This window comes from Zalophus californianus, chromosome 15, assembly GCF_009762305.2.
Source record: "Zalophus californianus isolate mZalCal1 chromosome 15, mZalCal1.pri.v2, whole genome shotgun sequence".
Taxonomy (NCBI): Eukaryota; Metazoa; Chordata; class Mammalia; order Carnivora; family Otariidae; genus Zalophus; species Zalophus californianus.
Genome location: NC_045609.1, coordinates 83,003,018 through 83,027,627, shown reverse-complemented (window position 1 = coordinate 83,027,627; position 24,610 = coordinate 83,003,018). Strand labels below are relative to the sequence as shown.

Genomic DNA, 24,610 nt, shown 5'->3' with positions numbered 1-24,610 from the left:
GGAGAGAACAATTCATTTTCCCTCAATTGGTTGTCTTCAGGGTATCTTCCCCCCCTGCAAAGGAACACTTCTGAGAAATCCGCCTGGTGGTTAGAACGGAGACAGCCGTCCTCAGGATCCTCTGGGCTTCCAGTCACTTTGTTCATGGTGTGATTGAGGATCAGGACCGATGCAAGCTTTGCCGGCGGATCTGAGATTCAGAGTAGACATTTGAGGAAGGCAGACACCTCCAGCGATGTGCAAACTGCAGAGAAGTGCAGCACCACTTTGCACTTGAAACTTCGTGTGTCCTCCTTGCTGGTTGTAGGGAGGCTTTCCGAGCCCCAGCACAGCCGGCTTTCGGGACAAGATAATCCTCAGGCTTGCGGGCTGTTCTGTGCATTGCAGGATGTTTGGTTGTATCCCTGGCCTCTACCCACAGATGCCATGGCACGTCCTCCCAACTGTGACAGCCACAAGTGTCTCCAGGCATTACCAAATGTTCCCCAGGGGTGGGAAGGACAAAATGGTCCCAGTCATGAACCACTGGTCTCAGGAGACAGAGGTCAGAGGGGCTTGAACCAAGTTCCAGCCCAGCAGGTCCAGTGGCCCTGCCAGTAGGCTCATCTGCTTCTCTGGGCCCTCCTGGCCTGGCCCTCCTGGTTCTGCCCTTGGAGCAGCCCCCAGCTCCTGTGTTCAAGCCCACCTGGCTCAGACTCTGTCTCTGCCCGTTTGACTCTATATATGCGGTGCTCTGCCTTGCCGTGTGCTCCGACCAGGTCACCTCCGACTGTGAGGGACAGCCAGATGGTCTCAGCAGTCTGTGGGTGGACTCTAATCCTTAGGCTTCTGGAACGTGGAGGACACCAGACACCCAGGCGTGGGGGCCTCGAGGAGTCCACCCGCTGCCCTGTGATGCTCTTGTTTTCCCCGCACTACTGAGTGTGGTGCAGGGTCGGTTACGTTCGCTGACTGCATTTCTGTGTTTCCTGCCTGCTTCCCGAGGGACAGGTTTTTTTCCCCCTTTTGTATAAATATTTGTGTTGCCTCATTTTGAAGAGGGGTTCTTTTTGTTAGACGCAGCAGATTATTGGGATAAAATCTTCAGTGCTCCAAACTATTTATACCCCTCCTTTGTCCTGGCCTGTACCTTCCCAGGGGACCCTGGTGCTGTTGGACCAATGGCTACTGACCTCTGCCAGTCTATTCAGTCCAGAGAGCACACATCTTTCAGTGGATTACATAGAATATTTTATTCTTGCCCATCAGGGCAGGGGCACGTTTTCTCTTTGGGATATTTCACATCCAGAAGGAAGAAGACTTCCCAGTAAGGAATTCCCAGTCCTTCATCCTTCCAGGAGAGAGGTGGGCAGGAATATCAGGTACTGCTGAGGCTTGGCCTTGAACACGTCCAGTTTTACCCTCAAGGATAAGCTGGGGCCCTCCCTGTTCACATCTGAAGGCTTTAAGAGACCGTCAGATGTCTGCAAAGGGTGGGATTCTGGCGGGAGCCTCCCAGAGGTTGACTGCACTGACGGGCCGATTGGAGTGGCTGGCGTGACTTCCATACCCTCTTGAGAGCAGATGCTCTGGTCATGCAGGGATGGAGTGAGAAAAGGGGGAGCAGCGTGTGGGCCCTTCAGGATCGTCTACATTCTCTCTTCTCCGAAAGGTCAGGGCACGTGGATTAGGGCATCGCTAAGCTCCATTAGCTTTGGGTGAGAGGGTCTGGCTTCTTATTTTATTTGAATGTGGGTGAGAACCGAAGGTGAAGGCAGGGAATGGAAGTGCTGAAACACTCACTCCAGCCCACGAGGGAGAAACCAGGGTGAATAAGAGGCTCTTCTGCCCTTCTGTCTGGCCTCAGAATGGCAACAAATAGACCTGACTTCCAGTGCCATTTCTGGTCCACCCGCAGTGTCTGCCCCGGGGGAGTAATTGAGAATCGTGAGGCTGTGTCCAGGGTCAGTAGAACCTCTGCCTTAATTGACTCAAAAGGTCTCAGTAGGTCCTCAACGGAAGTGTTAGAATATGGTGGGTGGGAGAGAAATAACCACAGCACAAAACAAATGCCATGTGTTTGAAGAGAGCTTGTTGAAGAATCAGAGCCTGGGCGAGCGAGAGCAAGCGTTGAGTTTGGGAATCACGGAGGGCTTCATTTAAGGTAAGACCTTATTTTCTACCTCATGTGTTTGTAAGGGTAGTCTGCCATGAGTGTCCGTGCCTCCAGAGTCTGTGATAATGTTTCGTTCCCCAGTGACACACCGGCAGGCCGCCCCGTTTCTACGAGGTGTACATGTCGAAGGAAGCAGAAGATAGAAGCCTTGGAGGGAAGGAAGCCCATGCTCATGGGGCAGAGGAAGAAGGGCCTGGGCCTCAGCTGGCTCACATCCGCAGAGTCTGTGTTGGGCCGTGTTGGTGTATTGCCTCCAGTGACCTGCCCTTGGTCAGACTGAATTTGCTTCTCTGGGTCCTTGGTTCCGGTTCCCTAAGTTCATGTGCTGCTCTACTTCTGGGCGTGTAGCACAGCCTCCTGGGGTGGATGCAAGAGCACGAAAGTGCGGCATTGCCGGAGAGGCCAGCCACTCATTTGGCCAGGTGGCCTCTTTCCCCGGGGTATTTTAAAATCTGTGAAGCAATTTGAAGTCCCCTCCCCAAATCCTGGCAGATAGTAAATCGCAGTCTTCAAAATGACTAGGAAGACCTGATATACGATGAGAAAGGTACTCTCTGAGTTATTTCTACTTTTGTTTTCTCCCAGATTGATTAGCGCAACCCTCCATGGGCTGAATGGCTGAACTCTGAGCCACATCCCAGCTGTGCAGTGGGAACCATCCCAAGAGTCTCACAGGTGACTGGCGGGGCCCATCCCTCAGTTGCCTGGTAGGACCAGCCCCCCAGTGGTCCCCTGGCTACTTGGCCGTTAGCTATGATGATGGCGACAAAAGATTAGCCAGATGGTCATAACATCACTGGCTTGGGTAAATTTTTTTTTTTTTTTTATTTCTCAGAGTTTCCAGAGCCTAAAGCTTGTGTGCTTGGTTTGATTAGACTTGAAAGATCCACTGTTTTTTTTTTTTTTTTTTTAACCTTCTATTAAACATAAGTTATTTCTAAATAATTCTCAGGCAAATGACTATAAGAGCTAGAAATGTAAAGTGATGTGAATTGTTCTTTATGGTTCCCCAATGCCCAGATTACAGAGTGTCTTGTTTGATTCATCTGGCTTGAAAAGACTCCCTCCTTGACTTAACCTTCAGGTTCCTCTAATGCCTCTTTTCCTCCAGGTCTTGCTTTGGCCCCTGCCCTGTCTTTGGCCTGCCCAGTCCCTCTTAGTGAGTATCTCCCTCCCCTTGATATCTGACCTCCTTGGCCTGCCTTTGGCAAGAATCCCCCTGACTCTTGATGTCTTGTCTTAGGAATTTTCCACCCGCTGAGCCCCTCTCTCTGCTCCTTTGCTCTAATTCTTCACTTGTCCTTGTTGTGCTCAGAGGTGAGCTTGATCTCTCCCTATTGCAGTAGTCTTGAACAAAGTCTTCCTTACTGTAGTGACAAGTGTCAGAACAATCTTTCTTTAACTGCTGCTGTCTCAGGTGAGGGAGGTGAACAGGGCCCCTGTTTCACTGAAAGAGAAAATGAGGCCCCTAGTGTTCAGCTCCCATGGATGACACATGATGGCACTGGGTCTAGAGCCAGACAGCCCTGACTTTTTCTGGCCTTTCAGACTGTACAATTTGCCCTTAGCCTTCGAGCCAGGAATCTGAATTTCCTTACTTGATTTTCTTCCATGTGTCCAGGAAACTATTAGGGGGCAAGGAACCCATCACAGAAAGGACAGGGAGGGGAGAGAAGGTGGAAACTAATCCTTTTTGACCTGTGTCTTCCCAGTGACCAGGCTTCCCTAAGTTGCCGATTAAACAGGTTTTAACTTCTGTTCCTGGAATTAATCCTCAGGGTGGAACCTTTACCTTGTATTTAAGATGACCCCTAATGGCTTCCGTTTATCATAAATAGAAGGGGCACCTCTCGTTGGCTGCATAACCTTGAGCAAGTTGCTTAACTTCTTTATGCTTTGGCTTTTTCTTGTGTTCCAAGAAAAAAGCCAGCACTAAGGCTAATTCCAGTATTAAAATTCAGTGAGACTAATATTCAAGACCACTGATGGTTAGAAAAGAGGGTACAAGATATAGGGAGGGAGGGGACAGAAGCCAGTTACTGACAGAATTTGGAATTAAGGGCTCAGCTCCCTTTTGGACTGTTCTTTCCTCTCCGCCCATCCATGTCAGCTCACTGCGGGCTGTCCGTAAACATGACTCAGTAGACTGAGTGATGGCTGCGGGTGGCCCTCTCAGGATACCAGGTTCAGCAACGTCAGAGGGATTTGATCAGCAACAGAGAGGTTGGCTCCCCAGCTTGTGCCTCAGCTTAGCATGATACGTGATGTGCAACCTCTATGCATTGACTGATGGAAGAACCTCAGATCAACGGGTGCTAACCAGATTTCAGGGAAGGACAGGAGGTGGAGCAAGGTAGGACGTGCTTCTGGATTCTGTGTTAAGCCGAATCTCTTAACTGTGCCCCAGTCTCAGATTTGAGGGTGACTGGCCTCAGTTCAACAGAGGAATTAATCTCCGTTTGCAGGCCTGCAGCAGACACTAACTAGCTTCTTTCCTTATTGCTGGGGTCAGCTGGGCACCCTCCTGGGGCTTTTGTGGAAGATTCTGAATCTTACACCTGCCTCCATTATAGTCATTGTCACAAGCTGCGATTGTTTGCATGCCTACATCCCAGTGGAGTGTGTGTTCCTGGAGGCAGGACATTGTCCTTGAGGCCCTTAATGAGCACCTATTGAATGTACTGTATATATATTTGGTGTACTGTTGAATTTCCCGGAAAAATCCAGACCAGAGGTGGGGTGAGCAGAGTTGGAATCCCAGCCCTCCTGGCACTGAGGGGTGTGACCATGGTGTCAGGGAAGGAGGGCTGCATCTGCCTTATGCCTCTTACCAGCGGGGTGGCTGTGGGCTCTCGATGCCTGACTTCTTTTGAGATTTGGTTTCTGTACCTAGGGCAGGACCCTTACATTCCATGAGCAACTTCTGTGTTAGTTTTCATGGAGATTCTTCTCTGAAGAGGATGGACTTTGATGGGGTGACCTGCTCCCCTAGAGGTTTGGAGGGTGGGCTCAGAGTCAGATAGACTCCAGTCCACCTCTGGGCTGGGCCTCTGCCCTGGTGAGTGACCGTGAGCATGTCACTCCCTTTCTTGTCTCACTTGACCTTGCTGTTGAATGTGGGGAACCGTGGTGTCAGCCTCGGGTGGTTGTTGTCAGCCATTGCTCTGCATTACACGCTCTGTGTGGTGCTGGGTGCACCAACACGCCCAGTGAGTGTGAGCCGTGTTGTTGGCGTGACACCATCCAAGTTATGCTCCAGCTACTCTTCTTCAAACTTCAGTGTGATCTTTGAGGTACCTCTCTTCAGCAATGAGAGGAGTTATTTTGAAAAATTTTCCCAAAATTGGTTTTCATGAAGAAGAATGCATATTCATTACTTGAGAAGAAAAGCATAAGAACGGGTTGCCTGTGATCCTACCGCACAAGCAGACCATGGTTCATATTTCATCATATTCCCTTCAGATGGCTTTCTGTTTGTGTATTGTTTTGGTATATGATTTATAATTTGATTTTTTTTACTTAGATGTTCCCGTTGTTTCTTTTTCTCATATTATAATTAGTACCATTTCCATTGAAAACAGAAGTCTTTTTCCTCATTTCAGATGATTTCCTTCGGATCTCTCCTCAGAAGGGTCTTGCTACAGCCTTAGCTAGGATGGTGAGGGCACTTCTGTCTGGGGTCGTTTTGTATCTTCTTTTGTCTCCTTGAGTTTTGGTACGTCTAATCTAATCAGCATCAGTCAGTGCCAGTTGATTTGAAAATGCTCACTTATTTTTTAAATCAATACTTATATGCTAATTCTAGAGAGCTATCAGTCTTTCTGAGTGAGTCCAAATTTATTCTTGAATCTACAGAGATTTTTCTGAAACAGTTCCATGCACCCTATAAGTACATTTTTATTTTTCTAGCTCTAGATATTCCATTTTAATATTTATGTATATGTGCATTTGCTGGAAATTCAGGAGGTGTGGTTTCCTTTGTGATAACGCTTTCTTCAAGATAATTTCTGCAGCTGTCCTGGGAGTGGGAGAAAGCTCTGGTTTATGAGGAAAGAATATCTCTCTTAGACTCAAAGATGCCTGGAAGATTCTCTCCAGTAGCTCAAAAGTCCCTTTATCTTTGTTTCTGCCCCCCTCCCCCACCTTTCCTACAGTCTTGCATTTTCTATCACACCCCACCCGAAGCATGTCCGGTAACAAATTGTATGTTCTTGGGCTTTCTTCCATTTTGGTCCCCACTGTTTCATAATGGCTGTGAGATACCTATAAGGGGAAATGGGGAAATTGCTTGAAATCGAGCTCCTCATTTACATCAGTTCTAAGCCTTTCCCTGAGGTATTTAAAATTTAACCTTCGCCCCAGCCCTCTATGAGAGACATTATCCTCCCAGTTTATTGATAAGTAAGCCAGGCCTCCATGGTGTAGGCGGCAGGAGAGTCCATATGGAGAATCTAGTTGTTCCTGATTCCTGGTAAATCCTTACCCTTCTGGCAGTTTGATTTTTTGATCCATCCTTGGATTCCTTGAGCCGTTGGGTTCCTCTCTTTGCTGAGGCTAGTGTAGAAGGGTTTGCGTCATTTGTAGCCCCAAAGAATCCTAACACGCTGTCCTTATTTAACCCTCCACTAGACTGTGACCTCCTTGAGATTAGCGACTGGGGCCCTGCTTATTCTCTGATCTCTAGCAGAAGAAGGAAGGAGAACATTTGCTGAAACAAAAATAAGAATAGATTGGCAGAACGTTGAACAGAATATTTGAAATCAGGATTATCTTGCAAATTTGGGCCATATGGTTCCTTATATTATAATATAAAGTTCCTTTCAACTTGAAAATTCTATTAGTTATAACCAAAGCATGAGTGCCCTAAGCCTTGGAAGTTCCCATCGTGAGGACTTGGGCTTCTCCTCGGAAGATAATTGGCAATGTGTCCCTGAAACCCTCTCTAGAGGCCATTCATGAACAGCTGGTAAATTAGAAAGAAAGAAAAAAGAAGTCAGAGTGTGTGAAGCTGACTGCCTGGGAGAAGTCTCTGGTGTTGAGAAAGAGGAGTTGTTGAGAGGCCCCCAGATGCTCATGCTGTGTCCTCCAAAGCATCCTAGCCGGTGTGACTGCCTGACTGTAAGGTACAGAAGTCTACTCATGAAAGAGCAAGAAAGCGGGATTTATGGCTAGAATAAAAGTGTATTCCTTGGATCCTAAGTACAGTAAGGACAGGCAAGCCTGAGTAGAGTGTCCTGGTATCTCTTTCTCCCCTTTCATCTTTGTTGCTAGTCTGCTTTTTTCTGCTCATTGCAGCCCAGCTTCTCTGGTCATCCCCGTGTACGTGTGGTTCTGTCTGGGCCAAAATGGCGGCACTCAATCTCATCACCTTCCTAGTGGGTCTCGCCTAGGCAGTTGACTCTGTCTCCTTGTCCCTGATCACAAAGCTTCTCTGAGGAAATCTGACTGGCTAGATTGAATAAAGCCCTCACCCCTTACACAATCATTATCTGCAGTCAGTGGGATTATATGATTTAAGGAGCTCTACTTTGGAGAGAGAAGCTATCAGTCAAGTAGAACCTGCTGGAGAGAACATTGTAAGGACAAACTTGGAGTGATCATTGCGAGTAATTAGTGCTCCCATAAACATTCTAACTGTACAGAATAACTCACCACCAGTTTATTTAAAAAAAATTCCAGGTCCTTTTCTGTATTTCAAGAATGATACAATATTGGTGTACACTTGGTTTTCCAGGAAGACATCTGCTGTGTATATGGCACGGCAGCCTTGAACTTCACGTATAAGCCCTGCCTTGTCTACAGTGGCTTGAGGGGCTGTCAGGTGGCAGTGTTTTACGCAGATGTAACTCCCTCTTACAAGGTTGTATATTTTTCTAATTTAACACATGTGAGTGTTCATGTAATCCTTGGAGGAAGTCAGGTGAAAGAGAACAGCAAGATAAATGAGGCCAGGATAAACGAGCTGGGGAAGAATAAGCCTCTGTTGTGTTAGCTTGGTTGCTTTCTACACAGTGACGTGATTGACAGAACAAAAGCAGGACAAGACAAGACAACATAAAAATGGGGCTTAAGCCTGTGAATCAGATTAAAGATCACAGGGTAGGAAGCATCCTGTGAACACAATTGGCTGAGATATAAGAAAACATAAAAGTGTCCCCACGTCCCCTAATAGACAGGGAGAGAGGAAGACAACGAGGCAGCTATGGGGACCTGAGTGACAGTAATAGAGATGCTGGAAGTCTTGGTGCTCAGCCCCGCCCCTGCTCCAAGTAGATATACAAGGTCTTGTCTCTCCTTCCTGTTGTCTTTTGCGTCTGGGCTTGGGTCCATTTGTGGAGAGCAGTGCTGCTGGAATCGGAAGGGTCGGTGATGACTGCATGATGAAGGGTGGCTCCTGAGAGAGGATGGAGCCAGCATCTCTCTCCCTGCCCCACTCTTTCTTACCGGAAATCGTTAAGAGTTAAGAGTGAAGTCCAAGGATGTCATAGGCCAGCAATAAAAATGAGATAGGACTAAATCAAAGATCATGCAATTAGGATGCTTTTGGGTGCCAAGAGTGAATTCAAACTGAGGTTAAACAGTGGCTGGGATTTATCTGCGTGTGAGACTGGCAAGTCCAGCGTAGGGTGGGCTTTGGGGCTCCTTCAGTTTGGCCGCTCCCTGCCATCAAGGATCTGATGGTGTATCCATGCTGGCTTCCCTGCTGTCAGCTTCATCCCCAGGGGAGAGATGGCCACAGAAGTTCCAGACTTCATGGCCCCCCTCCTGTTCCAAGCACAAGGAACGAGTGTCTCCCAGCGTGCCTAGATCGGAGATGAGCATTTCTCTTGGAAGCCTCAGAAATTCCTTCTCCCTCCAGGGTAGGCCTGGGATTCACCCAAGACAGAAGATGGTCAGTGGCTGGGCCGAGGACACTCTTGAGGTCTAGCAGGAGGCTCTCAGGAGGCAGTCCCGGGCGGTACCATCCACCTCATCCCAGAGGAGCATGCCACATGTTCCTTGAGAGTAGGAGCTGTAAGAAGATCAACCACAGTGACACCGAATGGCAGGCTCGAATCCTGCTGGGGAGAGAGCCCGTCCCATCACTTTGGGGCAAGTGTGCAAGCCTGGCTCCAGGACCAGAGGCAGTGACAGAGCAAAGGCTCTGTCAGGCTTAGCTGCCTATAGTTTTGCAGAGTGACAAGCAGTCCCAGGAGCAGCAGAAGAAGCCCCCAGAAAGAATAATGCATGAACGCTTCTTGACTCCCCTGCAGAAAGGGGAGGGGAACAGGGTCCTTGTTCTCTCTTTTTTTTTTAAAGATTTTATTTATTTATTTGAGAGAGAGAGAGAATGAGAGAGAGCACGAGAGAGAAGAGGGTCAGAGGGAGAAGCAGACTCCCTGCTGAGCAGGGAGCCCGATGCGGGACTCGATCCCGGGACTCCAGGATCATGACCTGAGCCGAAGGCAGTCGCTTAACCCACTGAGCCACCCAGGCGCCCCAGAGTCATTGTTCTTAAACCCTCGACTGCCCTTCCCGGTCGGGTTTGGTGGCCTGGTGAACAGGGGCCACATCCCTTGCCACTTGTGGTTGTCAGCACAACTTGGATTATTATCCTGCCCCCACCCTTACCCTGCCCCGAGGAAGGAAGTATTCCAATTTGGGGAAGGGTCTACCTGCCCTCTGCAGAGGTGTAAAGGCCCATCTTTTAGACAGTGGGCTCCAGACAGCATCCAGTCAATCATCCTCACCAGTAAGGAATTTTTAGTGCACTCAAGATATAGACCCAATTTTTTTCTATAAAGCATAACCATGAACTATATTGTAGTAATATAGTACTTTATAGAACTGGTTCTATACAGATGTTTTAAAAGACAAGTTAAAAGTAAGCATACGTAAAGTTGCCGTCTTGTCTTCCATCACCCCCATGGACAAGAGAATATCTGCACAAGTGCCTAGACCAGCTTTGGAGACCAGTGTCCCAGCACTGCCAGATTTTAACAGCCTTGAGGGCAGGGACCATGTTTTTTTTTTTTTTTTTTTTTTAATAGTAGTAGTATTATTTTAAAAAAGATTTATTTATTTGAGAGAGTGTGTATGCACATGCATGCGTGCAAGAATGCACGAGGGGAGGGGCACAGGGGGAGGGAGAGGGAAAGAATCTCAAGCAGACTCCTGGCTGAGTGCAGAGCCCGACATGGGGCTCAGTCTCACAACCCTGAGATCATGACCTGAGTTGAAACCAAGAGTCAGATGCTCAACTGACTGAGCCACCCAGACGCCCCTAAAATTATTTTTAATTGCGATAAAATATACATAACAAAATGCACTATCTTAACCATGTTGAGGTGTACAGAGCAGCAGTAAGTACGTTCCCCCTGCGTGCTACCATCACCTCCATCCGTCTCCAGGACTCTTCCCATTTTGCGAAGCTGCAACTCCATAACCGTTAGGTAATAACTCCCCTCTCCCGCTTTCCCCAGCCCCTGGAAACCTCCCTTCCACCTTCTGTCTCCATGAATTTGACTATGGCAGGTGCCTCAGGTAGGTGGGATCCTAGTGTGCTTCTGGTTTTATATCTGACCTATTTCCTTTGGCATCATGTCTCCACGATTCATCCTTGTACCATGTGTCAGAACCACATTCCTTTTTGTGGCTGAGTCATCACCCCCATTTCGTTTATCCATTCAACCATTCACGTGCACCTGGGTTATTTCCACTTTTTGGCCATTGTGAATAATGCTGCCGTGAACGTGGGTGTACAAAGATGTCCTTGAGACCCTGCCTTCAGTTCTTCTGGGTGCGTTCCTGGAAGTGGCATTGCGGGTTCCCATGGTGATGGCACGTTCAATTTTTTGAGGATCCACCATATTGTTTTCTGTAGTGGTCGCGCCATTTTACCTTCCCACCAGCAGTGTGCAGATCTGGAACTGTGTTTTGCTTGACTTGGAATTCCTACTGCCAAGAGCTATGCCTGCCATCTGGGCGCGGGGCGTTCCAAAAGTGTCCAAGGCATGAAGCCAAGAGCAAGAGGCAGCCTGGCCTCGCTGACATTCCAGTGGGCTCGAGGGAGTGAGGGCCCAGATGGGAGCGGAAGTGGGAGAGCCTGGACCCTGTGGTCAGCAGGAAGCCCCAGCAGCAGCCGCCCAGTGGGACCTGGGCTTGGAGGCCGAGTGATGCGTTTTCCAGCTGGGACATCAAGCGGGCTGCCCCTCCCTTGTTCAGAGGACTCAGGCTAGAACTTCTAAAACTTTGTTAGCTCTTCCAGTTGGCTGGCAGGATGGATTCTTCATGTGAATAAAATCCAAACCTCTCAATTTCTATTTTCTTCTTTTCAAAAAGGGTACTGGCCTGGTCAGACCCTGTATTCCGTGTTCAGTTTGGTTCCCCAAGAGAAGGCTCTTCCCTTTGCTTAAAAATAGGGCTGTCATCCGATTTGAATTTTAACTGCAGGGTGAGGAGCCCAGAGGGAAACCGAAACCAGGTGAGAAAAAGCGGGCAGGAAACCTGAGGAGGGAGCCCTTTGTGGTCAGCCCACAGGGAGGAGATGTGGAACCTGAGGTCTGTTTCCCTTTGGTGAAATGGCTGGCTGGGGATGCGGGCGGGGCGGAGCAGCCAAGAATGAAGAGCCACAGGGTGAGAACCTGGGAGGTTGTGAGAGGGGAGAGCGCGGATTTGCACAGTGAGTTGGCCTTGCTCCGTGCCAGGGTGTCGGGCACAGGAAGTGGGCAAGGTGGATGGCATGCACTGTACACAGATACTGGGCCGACCGGTCCAGCGGGGTCCACTCTCCTGCCAGTGAGGGGGGCTGTCATTTTTTTGTGCTCCTGGGCACATGGAGGCCTCTTTGGAGGCCTCTCAGACAGTCGCTGGTGGTGGCTGGGGGAGGTTGATCTACCAGGTGATCAAGAGGGAGCACCATTGAGGAGATGACTCAGGGGTCCTTGTGGGTTTCCTAGCAGGGTCTGAGATCACTTCAAATGCAGCATAGAAATGGACTCTGTTCTAAAGAGGTAGCACTTTGCTGCATTATATCCAAACCTGTTAATAGTTCCCGGTAAGGAGACTCTTACAACGGGAGAGCAGTTATCCATTCAGCAAACACTGTGCCCCACCTTATAGTAGGGATGGGCCTAGAAAAGGCTCGAGGTAGCCATGCTTGCAAGCTTTGGAGAAATGGTGGGAGAGAGGAGCTTAACATTAGGGGGTCCATTTTTTTTTTTTTTGCTGGTGCCGAGAAGTGGATCTCCAAACAGTGATGCCCAGATAGTGATGCCCAGCTAATGATACTCAACAGTAATGCGCAATACCGATGCCCAAATGGTGATGCCCAACAGTGATGCTCAGATAGTGATACTCAACAGTAGTGCCCAGTACTGATGCCCATCAGTGGTGCCCAGTGATGCCCAACAGTGATGACCACTAGGGCAAATGCCACTCGCTCTGTATTTACCCTTTCCCTTCACCTGTTTTTGAACAACAGAAGATGGCCATATACTCCTTTGACATCTGTTTAAAAATAACACCTTGTGATATTTTGTCAGGCTTACACACCCTTGAAGACAGGTTGGAATCAGAGGAAAACCTAGAGGGTGGCATGCAGCCTTTTGGTGATCTGCCTGAGTGTTTGACAGTCCTTCATTGGGGTGCCTCTAGAATGACACAGACCCTCAGGTGGGGCCATGGAAAGCATTCCTGGACTTCTGAGTCACACCAGCTGCTCAGTGTCCTGTGATGAGAATCCGTGGCCCTTGGCACTATCCTTATACACAGGATTTATCCCTTATTCCTATATGTGGCTCATATGGTATTATGCTTTTGCATGTAACAAACATTTATTGGGATTTGGTTACGAGCAAGGCACTGAGCTGGACGTTTAGAAGGACCTAATGGAGATTCTGACATTTACCCCAGTGAGCGCAGAATGTGCACCACCGAGGTGTCTGGGGCCCTAGAGTTCAAAGTCAAGGGAGGGACTGGTCACTCGATGGAGGTCCCTGAGCTATCCCGGGTGTGGTGATGGGGTGCCATTGGTGAGTTGGAATTGGGCTCAGCCTGGGTTCTCCTGAGAGCAGAGTCTGGGAAACCCCTTGCAGCGGCAGCTGACCTGGAAGGTGCACCCCAGAAGCTGGAGAGAGAGAGGCCGCAGGGTGAATGCACTGGGAAGCTAGAAAGGCCGGTACAGGATCGCTGGGAGGCCGACCAGCCCCGGCAACGCACACTCCATCATGGGCCCTGCTGACCAAGCTTCGTGAAGTGCACCTCATTCCTGTCCCCTGGGATCTGCCAGTCCCCAACCCCCACGGGCCAGGTGGACCTGCTAACTCTGGGCCACACTGGGCTCATCGGCCAAAGTTTGCTGACTTCATATGCATTGATGGACAGGTGAGGTGGCTAGAAAATTCTTATATCTACTATGACCTGAGCATAGACGCTCCACTTTCTCCACGTGCGCTTCTCACAAATGCATTCGTTGTCACTCCTGGCCATGTTTCCTTCCTTGTATGAATTAATTTTTCATTTCATATATATGTATATAATTTCATATATTTGTGTATGTATACGTACTGATAAGTGTGTGTGTATGTATATGAAATGACTTAAGGGAAATTGTACTGGGCCTTTTACTTTTAGAAAACATGGAATATTACACATTTTCGTGTGTGTGTGTCGACATGTCCACGTACATGCACAAACGATCACTGAAATAGAACCAGTTTTTATAATGTTTGGGAAATAAGTAATCTGCCCACACTGGCTGTTGGTGTTTGAGGATGACCCAACTGGCCATATGCGGTAAGGAGGGAACCCGCTTGGTACCAAGTAAGTGGTTTCTGTCAAAGAAAGCCCCTCCTCAGCCTGAGACAGGACCACATAGCACAGGATATGAGCCAGACTGACAGGTGGATGTGCAGGTAGAAGGCCATTCTCTTTTGATGAAGGCCAACTGAAGCCTGAGGATCTGGGCCTCATCCCCACAGGTGGCCGGCCACTCTGCACTGAGGGTGAGAGTCTGGTTGCCACCCCAGCCACCATCTTCCTGCTGCCCCAGTGACAGGGAGGGATCTGAGCTGGGCAGATCTGGGAGATCGGTGGAGGCTGCACCGTTGGTGGGCCCTCGTTCTGCATTTTCCCATGGGGCTTATGCATTTTACTGATAAATGCTGCATTTCAAGAATTTGTTCAACACTTTCATTGAAAAATTAATTCATACAAGGAAGGAAACATGGCCAGGAGTGACAACGAATGCATTTGTGAGAAGTGCACGTGGAGGAAGTGGAGCGTCTATGCTCAGGTCATAGTAGACCCCACCGCTTGCTGTCCCCATCCCCGCCTGGCATCCCTTGTTCGTGGGAGGGCAGTGGCCGGGAGCCAACACTCCGGGGTTTCCTTTTGGGTAAAATTGACCCGGGGTGTAAATGGCAAGTTGAGTTTGATGTTTCTTTAAAATTTCAACCTAATCTTCACCCCCATTCTTGCTTACCAAAACATGGCTTTAAAATCAAGCACAGTTTCTACCAAAGTCATTGATTTTCTTTATTCAAAAATCTGTTCACACATTGGAGGGAAAATATGAAAATCCCATTCATTGTCTTCAAATAACACACTCCTTTCAGTGATCTTGGAGGAGGAATATAGGATTTCTCCCTACAGGTGGGTAGCTTTGGTTTTAGAAGTGGCTTTGAATGTGTAATCGGAGTAGTTGTGGCAGAGCTGAACACCCAGTGGGTGCTGAGTGAATGATTATTGATCGCTTGCTGAAGGGGGAGGAACAGGAGTCCGTGTGGGTGAATTGGCAACATTGTCTGTGTCACTAGCTCCAGTTTTCTGCCTGGTTTTTGCTACTTTCTCTTGGAAAGCCACAGACATATCAAATTATCATAGTTCCCAACATTGTCTAAAGAAGTAGAAAAAGAAATTTTCCATTGAAAGACAAGGAAAAGGCATGCCTATGAGAAAAGACAGCTGATACCTTTTCATTTCATTCAGCCGCCGAACAAATATTTATTGAGCACCTGTAACTGATCACGGAAATGATTACACCTTTTGCATCACTATAACCAGGGTGATAGCCCAGCACAGCTGAGTGACTTGCAAGGCAGTAACGTTCATCGAGCAAACTGGCATTCCCTTCCTAACTGGGTTAAAAGGTATAAGATCCCATAATCAGCCGTTCTCAGCCTTCTGTTTTGTCCTAGAATCCCAGCAGGGGTCGGGTGGGGGGGAGGAAGAGAGGAGGAGACCTACATTGCATCAGACCTATGTGCGACAGTCTTGTGAATTCCGCACATCTGTTTTGAGAGGCTGCTGGCTTAGATGCGCTTGCAGCGAGCATGGTGCCTTTGAGAAGAGAGAGAAAACCTCAGCTTCCACCTGATGAGTGAAGCACTCATAAATAAAAATGTCATTTCCCCTGAAAGGAAAACCAAATTATGAATTCAGAAATTCATAGTCATCCGGTTTTATTGTTGCCTAATGCTTTTTAGATCTGCGCAGGCCCTGCAGAAAATCAACTCTGAAACTCTGCATAATTAGGACATCTTTCATAGTCGTAAATGCTAATCCCATTGGAGAACAGATTAAGAATTCACAGGCATGGATTTCTGGCATCAGGTACCTGCAGTTCCTTTTCTTTTTGAATAATTCATTATTTAAATACTTCACTGCGCATCCTATGCATCCTATGCAGCCCTGCGTGTTGTGTCAGGGGCCAGGGAGAAATAAGAGATTAATTTCACATATATTTCAACACTAAACACATTCAAACCTTGTTTATGTTGATTTGGTGTCATTGGATAGCAATTGCTAACAATGTTACAGTTTTAGTCAGCCACCCTAGGGACCAATTTAGGGAAATTAAATAGAATTTCTGCAGGACATTAATAAGGTCAGAGATCTAACTTTTATAGTTGACTCAGCTATTTGGTTTAAGAAACAAACAGCAAAGGATTCAGAAACTTGTTTTCTGTGGAGTGATGATTATTTGCAGTAAATATGGTTTCGGTTAGTGCTTCCCCCTTTCTGGCCCTGTGCTTTGTAATGAAATGTGTGAACAGAGTGAAAAGTGACACCCTGCAGGTGACTTTTGTCCAGCCGCAGGGGCCCGGCAGCACACCCCTTATCCTTCAAGACTCCATGCACTGTCTTTTCCTGCATGATGGTTTCTCGAGGTCGGCATCCGCTTGGTGCAAACCTCCCTCATGGAAAGCACTCACTGGGCTGTGAGGAGCTGCTTGTCCAACTGTCTGTCCCACGGCTGAGCAGCGAACTCCTCGCAAGAACGGTGTGAGTTTCATCTGTGTGTCTGGCAACGCCTGGTGCATACAAGTATTTTATATGTGTTTGTTTGATACACAACTTAATTTTCAAGGACTTAGTCCAAACTCTCTTGGTTGCAAGTGACAGAAACTCAATTCAAACAGCTTAAGCCTACAGGAGAAAGTAGTAGAAAGATACTAGAGTCTCTTATTGAACCCATAGGCAGGAACCAGGGCTTCAGAGCCATCAGGATGCTCCCAATGCCAGTCTCTGTGACAGCTGCCCCCTCCACCAACGGTGCCCCGCGTGCGCCATCTTGTGCTCTCCACCACCACTCTTGCTCAGTCCCAGGGCCCGAGGTTCTCCAGGATGGACTCTGGCCCTGTTCCGGCTGGGTGCACATCTCAGAGTGAGCCAACTGAGGTCAGAGATAAGGTGTTCTTACAAGACAGGCCAGCTCCCATGGGGTGGAGGTTGGGGGCAGAATTCACAGAACAGCATTCCGTGTCCTTGGGTAATACGGGCTCAGGAGATGGCATCACAGTGTCCGAAGTCATTCTCTTGTGATGGTAGATGTGACTGGCTTTCTGTCTTTGGGTGAGAATTAGCTCAATGTGGATTCATGCTAGTTCTTCCTCCTTCCACTGGGTTTTTGTTTTGTTTTGTTTTGTTTGTATCGGACATTAAAAACTTGCATTTGAATAGTTTTTAAAAAGATACACTTTATAACTGTTTCACATACTCTGACTACCTAGCACAGTGCTCACACCGGTCCGCTCTGGGGGTGCTATCTCCATGCTGCACCCGAGTGCGTCAAGGCAGGCCCCCACCCCCATTCTGGGCCCCACTGCATGGTGGAGGGAGTCCTAGCATTCAGGTCTCAGGTGTCCAGCTCAGTTCCTGTTTCCCCTGCACAGTGTTCCTGCCTTACAAAAGAACGTGTGTGGGAGTTGACTGCTATAAGAGTGCTTGCCCTTTCGGGGTGACTGCAGCTGGTGTTTGTTGAGCACATGTCCAGCGCTGGGCTGTCCCAAGCCCTTTACGTGTTCCAGCTCCTTCCATCTTCACAGAAGATGAAACAAGGTCCTGTTGTCATCCTCTTAAACAGATGGGGACACTGAGGCAGAGGGTGGTTTGCAGTTCACCCGAGACTGCAGGGCCAGCGCTGTGAGTGCCCGAGGGAGCAGGGACTTCTGACTTGGAGGCTGAGCTTGGGCGGTGCAGCGACTGGACTATGGGGGTGGGATGGCCCCGCTGAGAATGAGGAGCGCTGGTTGCAAGGTTGGACAGGGGGTGTGAGCCTGCCCTCGAGCCCTCCTCAGCGGCCCAGTCAGGAGGAGGCTTCCATCTGCAAAGGATCTGCTGCCTTTCCTGGGGAGGCCTGCCCTGGGCAGGGAGCTGCTGTCTGCTCCGTCCACATACAGCCTGGATCAACAGGCCCGACACGGAGCAGCCAGGGGCTTGGTGGCAAAGGAACTGAAGGCTGACGGGAAGGGGCTTGTCTGTAATCACATGCTAGTTTGGGGGCCTGTCCCCCAGCTGCGCTCTTTCCTTCCCCCTGGGCCTCTGCATCCTGCTTCTTGTGATGCGGGATTGGATCTGACAGTCCTGACGTTTCCTTCCAGGGCTAAGGTCCAAGAATTATGGAAACCTATGCAAGGTCACACTACCACTTTCTCTTGTGGCTGCAAGGGCTGGTTGGAGCCCAGATCCTGCCTGTGGCCTTGAGAGAGAGAAGAGCCACCTACAGCCTCGGTGATCTTTGGAGTCTGCACAGCCACTGCGGCTGATGCTGCCCATGGCATGTGGCTGTCACCAGTGGTCAGCCAACACTCAGCGAACCTTTCACTGCTGGTCTCAGTGCAGTGGGATGGGCAGTTCCATGGGCCCTGCATTTCCCACCATCCTTTGGTGTGCTGTGCTGATAGGAAAGACCCTCCCTTCCTCCCTCCCTCCCTCCCTTCCATCCTTCCTACCTACCTACCTACCTACCTACCTACCTACCTACCTACCTACCTTGAAGGAACTGCTGGGTGGAGACAGCCATCAGCAGGAGCTGGTTCAAATGGTGTCCGTCTGGACATAGGGAATGTCCTTTACAGCCCCCAAAGAGCCAAGTGGTTACTCTTCTTCCCTTGCTGTCCTTGTTTAATTTTATTTCTTTATTGCTCAAATTTCTTCCCTGCGGTCTTTATCATGGAGCTTCCAAATTGAAGATGGTGCTCCATGGTGTAACTCACTGGGGAGTGTCCAGCATGGCTCTCAGGCTTGAATCTTGGTGTGTTGCCCTTCCCGTGGGAACCATGCTGCCATCAGTTGGGTCTTGACAATGTCCTTGACATCCTGGGAGAACCACAGGGAGAACAGACAGTGTTCTGCTTAAGGAACAGCAAGCCCCACGTCACTGTGTGGATCACAGGGAATGACTATGGGTCTCATGTCTGAACACTCAAATGAGAATATTGGCCTAAATTATCTCTGAAGTCTTTCCCTCTCCTTTGTTTTCGTTCTCAGCTTCAACATTCCCATTGCCTCAAAAGGTGGAATTCAACATTCCCAGTCTAAGTCCTAGCTGCTGTCTACAGCAGGAGGGGGTGCGGTTCTAGGCCAGGGACCATGGTTCTGTTTCACATTAGAGTTCCTCATTTAGCCTCCCTCCCATAGCTTTCGAGTGGGGTGGGAGGATTGTTCAAGGGGCATCTGTGCCAAAAGCCAAGAGGGAGTCATCCGCAGAGGAGAGTGCTGTGTGAGGACGCAGAACACGGCCACCGTGCTTGTCATCAGCTTTCTCCTGGCCCAACCATTGATCCAAGGCTTGTAATTTTCACCCTCTAAATTACTGGGTTAACAGAAATGGTACCAAAATGTGAAATGAAATGAATAGGAGCACATCATGCACCTGCGTTTCCAAATGATTCGCAAGCCAGTGGGTCTCAGCATCGTGTACATCTCCACTACATTATAAGCATTGGGAGAACTTTGCAAAGTAACTTGGGCAGAAAACATGCAACCATACTTTGGAAATGATGCCTATGTGACCCTGTGACACACGGCTCTTTCCTCACTATGTCACTCACCTGGTCCTCCCGACGTCCTTGTGAGTGGCAGGTATGATTATTCCAATTTTCCTCACGGGAGATGGAGGCTCAGGGTGGTGACGGGACTTGGCATGGTTGGCTTGAGACCAGAGCCGTCACTAAGCTAGTGCGTCCCCCCCACCCCCACCCCCCGGACACAGCGCTTCCCAACAGAGCCCTGCTTTCCATGCCTGCTTGCAGCCAGCATGCCTTTTGTGCCGGGCTCTCTTCTTCACTTGAATGTGTTTCTTATCTTCTCCAGGGCTGAGGTCACTCTTTGTGTCGGCGGGACTCTGCACTCGCTCCTTTCAGTCCTGGCAAGAAAAAGCAGGAATTCTAAAACCCACAGGCAGTGATCACCCCCGGCTCCTTTGTACAGCCCAGTAAATAATTCATCTGAATTTGAGGGGTCTGACACTGAGAACGTATTGACCCTCGCTGTCACTGGCAAACCCTGCACGGAGAACTTGAATACAGCGGGAAAGAGAAATGTGTCTTTGAAATCAGAGACGACTTCGAGTGACCTGAGAACACAGGTAGAAGCGCTGGGGACGGATGAACGGCTGCCAGACAGAGTATTTTTAAGGCACGTAAAGGTCATCCCTGAGGTTTCCACATACACATCCTGCCCGCCTGGCCACTGGGATCTGGGAAAACCAGCTCTGGACTTGGAAACCACCAGGCGAGGTCCTAGCCAGGGCCCTTCCCAAGTCCCTCCTGCTGCACTCAATACCTGGATTAAACAAAGAAAATTGTGTCTGCCAGGCTCACTAGCCGAAGTCACAAGATTCCGAGGATCATGCGGCACTCCGGCATTGCTACAAAAACTTGTCCGGAGGGGCACACTTCCCGCCACACGAAAACGGCTGTGCACCGGACTTTCCAGATAAAAACATTTAGCACCGAGTTGAAAAACCATGTGATGGTCATGGATTTCGTGAAGAGTAACTGGTTCCCCTCCCAGAGAAGAGCCAAAGGTTGCATCATCCATATGTGTCAAGGCCTGAAGACAGCTGAGCAGACAGCTAGCCGATACGAGGTATGGCCGAACCCCGGGTGGGAAACAGTGGGCACACAACCTAATTCGGAGAAACAGAGGTACTCCTCATCAGACAGACCATTCAGGTGTTTTATCTGGTCTAATAAATTAATCATCTGTTTGTAGTGTTCCCCCAACAAATTTGGAAAGGACGTTTTCATCTCTTCTCTCCGTTTTTGAAATATGGGAAGGGGGGAAGCCTATGGGATGAATGTCATTTACACGTGACACACATCTGCAGTTGCAAACATTTAATAGTGACTACCCAGTTAATTTGTATCCACATTTGGAATCCCCAGTAGAAACGGCAGCATGTTTCCGCCAGTTCAATCTTCCTAGCTCTGTAAGTTTGTAACGATCTGTCTTTAAAAAACAAATTCCCATTTGTTTCCTGACCTGTTATGTAGAAAAATTATCTATGACTTGCCTTGATCGAATTAAAATAAGCTAGGCCTGTAAGAATGGCCTTTTCTTTATTGCAAGTGAGTTCTGATTTTTAAACAGAAGCTACTTTGTCGGGGGAGAAAAGAGGAGAACTTTGGAGTTTAGAATGTCAAAGTGAGATAAACACATCACTCAGACATATTTGTATTCTGCAACTAGTTTTAGCCACAAGCAGTTCTCTTTCAGAGAGTAAACATGCATGCAGTCTGATCAGATCTTTATTGTACATGGAATAAATTATGAATGTCATTGTAATTGACTCCTATATATAGCTCACTTACCTATTGCTTTTGGAAAATGTAACATGTAAATTACCAATGTTTTTGAAATGGTAACCTTTCTGAATGTTGATGCTGTTGTTAGGAGCTTCCCATGAATGTTGGCAAAGACTGCAGATCTTTTGTTCCCCACCCTGGGCTTCCTTATTCCAGGACAATGTAAGAACCTGTTCTGCAGGGTTCAAGGCTGGCTTCTTCCAGTTCCAGCCCTGGAATTGTGAGTTTCCATGTTCACAACAGAGATGTAAAGGCCACAGGAATAATGGTGTTAATTAAATTCAGTAATAATTGTTCATTAGTTCATTGCCCAATCAACCAGAGCAAAAGGTGTGCAATTAGAATATAATTGAAAGAAACCAGAGATATTATTATTCACAAGTAATTAATCGGATGGGGACAGAATTTTATCATTGTATAATTTCCATTCAGGTTAGTTTTCGATCCTCCCGAGAGAGAAAAACTTGTTGAATTATACCATCTTGCATTTTACAGAAGTGCTTGTGGCTCCAATTTAAATTTTAAATGACAAAGAGCAGCTCTTGTGTTTCCCCCCCTTTTTTTAATGAATAAAACTTCATTTATTCCTATAGCAACGCTGAAGGTGGCATTGTGGAAAAGTGCATCTTTGCAGGAGATTGTCAAAAGCTTTAAGTGAGCTGATAGTCACAGCTGCCGCTATTTTTGTGTGTGGCCCTGTCCCCCGATTACCAGTTACAATCAACAAGGGGAAGTTGGGTCCCTGCTGCTTGATAGTAGTCTTAATTCTAACTGGAGTCTTAATTCTTATGTTAAAATGAGTCTGAGAGCCTCCCAGGGCAATCAGGCCCTCAGCTGGACGGTCCTCACGGTGTCTGTGATTTGGGAAGTGGTCTAGGCAGGGCCCACTTTGCTCAAGGGCAGGCCAACTTTGAAAACCAACATTGATCTGTGCCTCCTGTCCTTCTTATTTCTGAGCTCCGCTCTTTTAGAAGCAAACATTTCAGAATTTAAAATATTCCATATCCATTGAGCTGTTCCTGTTATTCCCACTGGGGCATGTCAGCACCATTTAGATTAGGAATTCCAGGAAGAAGTCAACTCCCCTGCTCAATTTCCAAGCTGAGCTGATGATAGAGCCCAACTAACAGCCTCGGGGGCCCCGTTAGACTTGGCCCTGGTGATTCCTTTTCTCTCACTAGCTCCAAGACCATGGGTCAACCTGCCTGGGCTGTAACCATAAAGTACCTGATGGGGTAAGAAATGAACAAGGTCACTAAAGGGAACTCTCAGTGCACAAAAGTACTAAGTTAAAGAAACTAGCTGGTTCTCCAGTGAAAGTGAGTTTTGGAAATTTTGTTTCTTGTGAAAACCTTACGGATTTCAAGTCCCTCCCATGAGGACCTACAAATCCACTTGCGTTGTTTAATGTCTAAAACTGGCATTTCTCTAAAACTGTGGCCTTAGTCCTGGGCTGTGTTACCGCTTGGAGGTGCTGCTTCTCATCTTGACATAAGCGTCCCTAACTCTGTTCCAGGGATGGTCCAGCCACCCTCATTCCCTTACTTAAATTGCCTTTTAATAGGAAGGAATGGCAGACCTTTTTAACAGGACAGCAGACCTGTTGTCTGAAATATCAGTAGGATGGGAGGCAGATGGTGGCGAGGGTGCTGGAGATCCTTGTTTGCAAAGCCTTGATTCCTGCTGACTCTAAACTACCCCAAACTATTAAAAACACAGTGTGTGAAGGGCCTTTCTTTCCCCACGTAGGTATCTGATAAACTTCAGACATAAAAATAGCCAGAATCAAGTAATGGGACTTGGTTTGAGTTCTGGCCGCTGTCCACACTGCAAGCATGGCCACATCCCCAGAGTCCTAAAGCTGAGCAGGGATGGTTTCCACCTTAGGGAGGGAAACCACGTGGAATTCAGAGCTGTGCCTACATCTCTCAGAGTGTGGATATGAGCCAGCATCTCCTAACTGATTGTTGAGAACTTTCGGATGGTAGGCACAGGCTGGGGCATGCAAGTCAAGTCTCATCCAGCCGTCTTCTCTTAGGTGATAGTTTCAGATACATTTAATCATTAGATGAGCCAGAGAAAGTTTCTGTATGTGATAATCGCCTTGTGGCCGTGCTTTTTAAGATTTTCCCAAACTTCTATCATTTCTATCTTTCCTTCCTACGCATTCTTTTTTTTTTTTTTTTTTTTTTTTGGATTTGGCAGTGATGCTCAATTCTGGCTGACTGTAAGAATCATGGCAAACTGTTATTTTTTATTTTTCTGATATGCAAAAATTGCACACATTTAATGTATACATTTCGATGAGTTTGGACATATGCACACACCCATGATACAATCACCACAATCAAGGTTCTACACATATCCATCACCTCTAAACATTTCCTGTGTTCTGTGCATGTTACTTTTTTGTTTGTTTTTTGTTGGTAAGAACACTTAACATGAGATCTGTTCTCTTAACATACTTTAAAGTGTGTAATCCCATGGTGTTGTGTTGGATGGCGGAGGTTGGACTTGTTAATCGTACATAACTGAAGCTTTACGTCCGCTGAGCAGCACTTCCCCATTTCTCCTTCCCCAGCACCTGGCAAGCACCGTTCTATTTTTTGCTTCTGTGATTTTGACTAGCTTAGCTACCCCATATAGGTGGAATCATGCAATGTTTGTCCTTTTATGATAGGCTTATTCCACTGAATGTAATGTCCTCCTGTTTCATCCTTATTGTCAAAAATGGTAGGATTTTCTTCATTTTTAAGCCTGAATAATATTCCATTGCATGTGTATACTACATTTAAAAAATCTGTTCCTCTGTCAGTGGACATTTGGGTTGTTTCCTTATGGTGAACTTTTAAAACCAACGTATGCCTACAGCCCAGCCAAGGCCACTGTGACCCAGAGCAGACGTGTGTGATTTTGTTGTATTCAGTTAAAGAGCACTGAGCTTTGTTCTGACATGAGGGGAAGTTACTGAAAACGGTCTGATCCTTTTGAGGCTGACTTTTCAGCCTCAAAAGTCTAGGGTATTGGTCCTCAATAGATGATGATTTCAGCCCCAGGTGGTATGTGGTAAAGTCTGGAGACATTTTGGTTGTGACGGCTTGGGGGAGATGCTACTGGTACCTACTGAGGAGAGGCCAGGGATGCTGCTAAATATTCTACTGTGTTCAGGGCAGTCTTCTGCCGCCCCTAACAAAGACTCATCTAGCCTGAAATGTTCACCGTGTGGAGGCTAAGAAGCCCTGGTCTAGGGCTAATTCAGCCTCACTGCAGTAGAGGCATGACCCTTGCGAGGACTCTACTTAATGCCCCACGTGTGCGAGATCTTTTCACCAGGGCCAGTGGGAACATGAACTGTTTCCAGCTCTGGGTAAGGTCCCAGATG

The 24,610-nt window shown here is 47.9% G+C and overlaps 1 protein-coding gene across 1 annotated transcript in view; it reads left to right on the top strand.

Annotated features, from left to right (window-relative positions):
- The window catches only part of C15H10orf90 (chromosome 15 C10orf90 homolog), a 275,568-nt gene that overhangs the window by 32,353 nt on the left and 218,605 nt on the right, over nucleotides 1–24,610 (top strand). Inside the window, exon 3 of the mRNA XM_035724343.1 lies at nucleotides 19,733–20,509. Coding sequence (XP_035580236.1) covers nucleotides 20,270–20,509 — 240 coding nt within the window. The 5' untranslated portion in view covers nucleotides 19,733–20,269. The remainder of the gene's footprint in view (nucleotides 1–19,732; nucleotides 20,510–24,610) is intronic.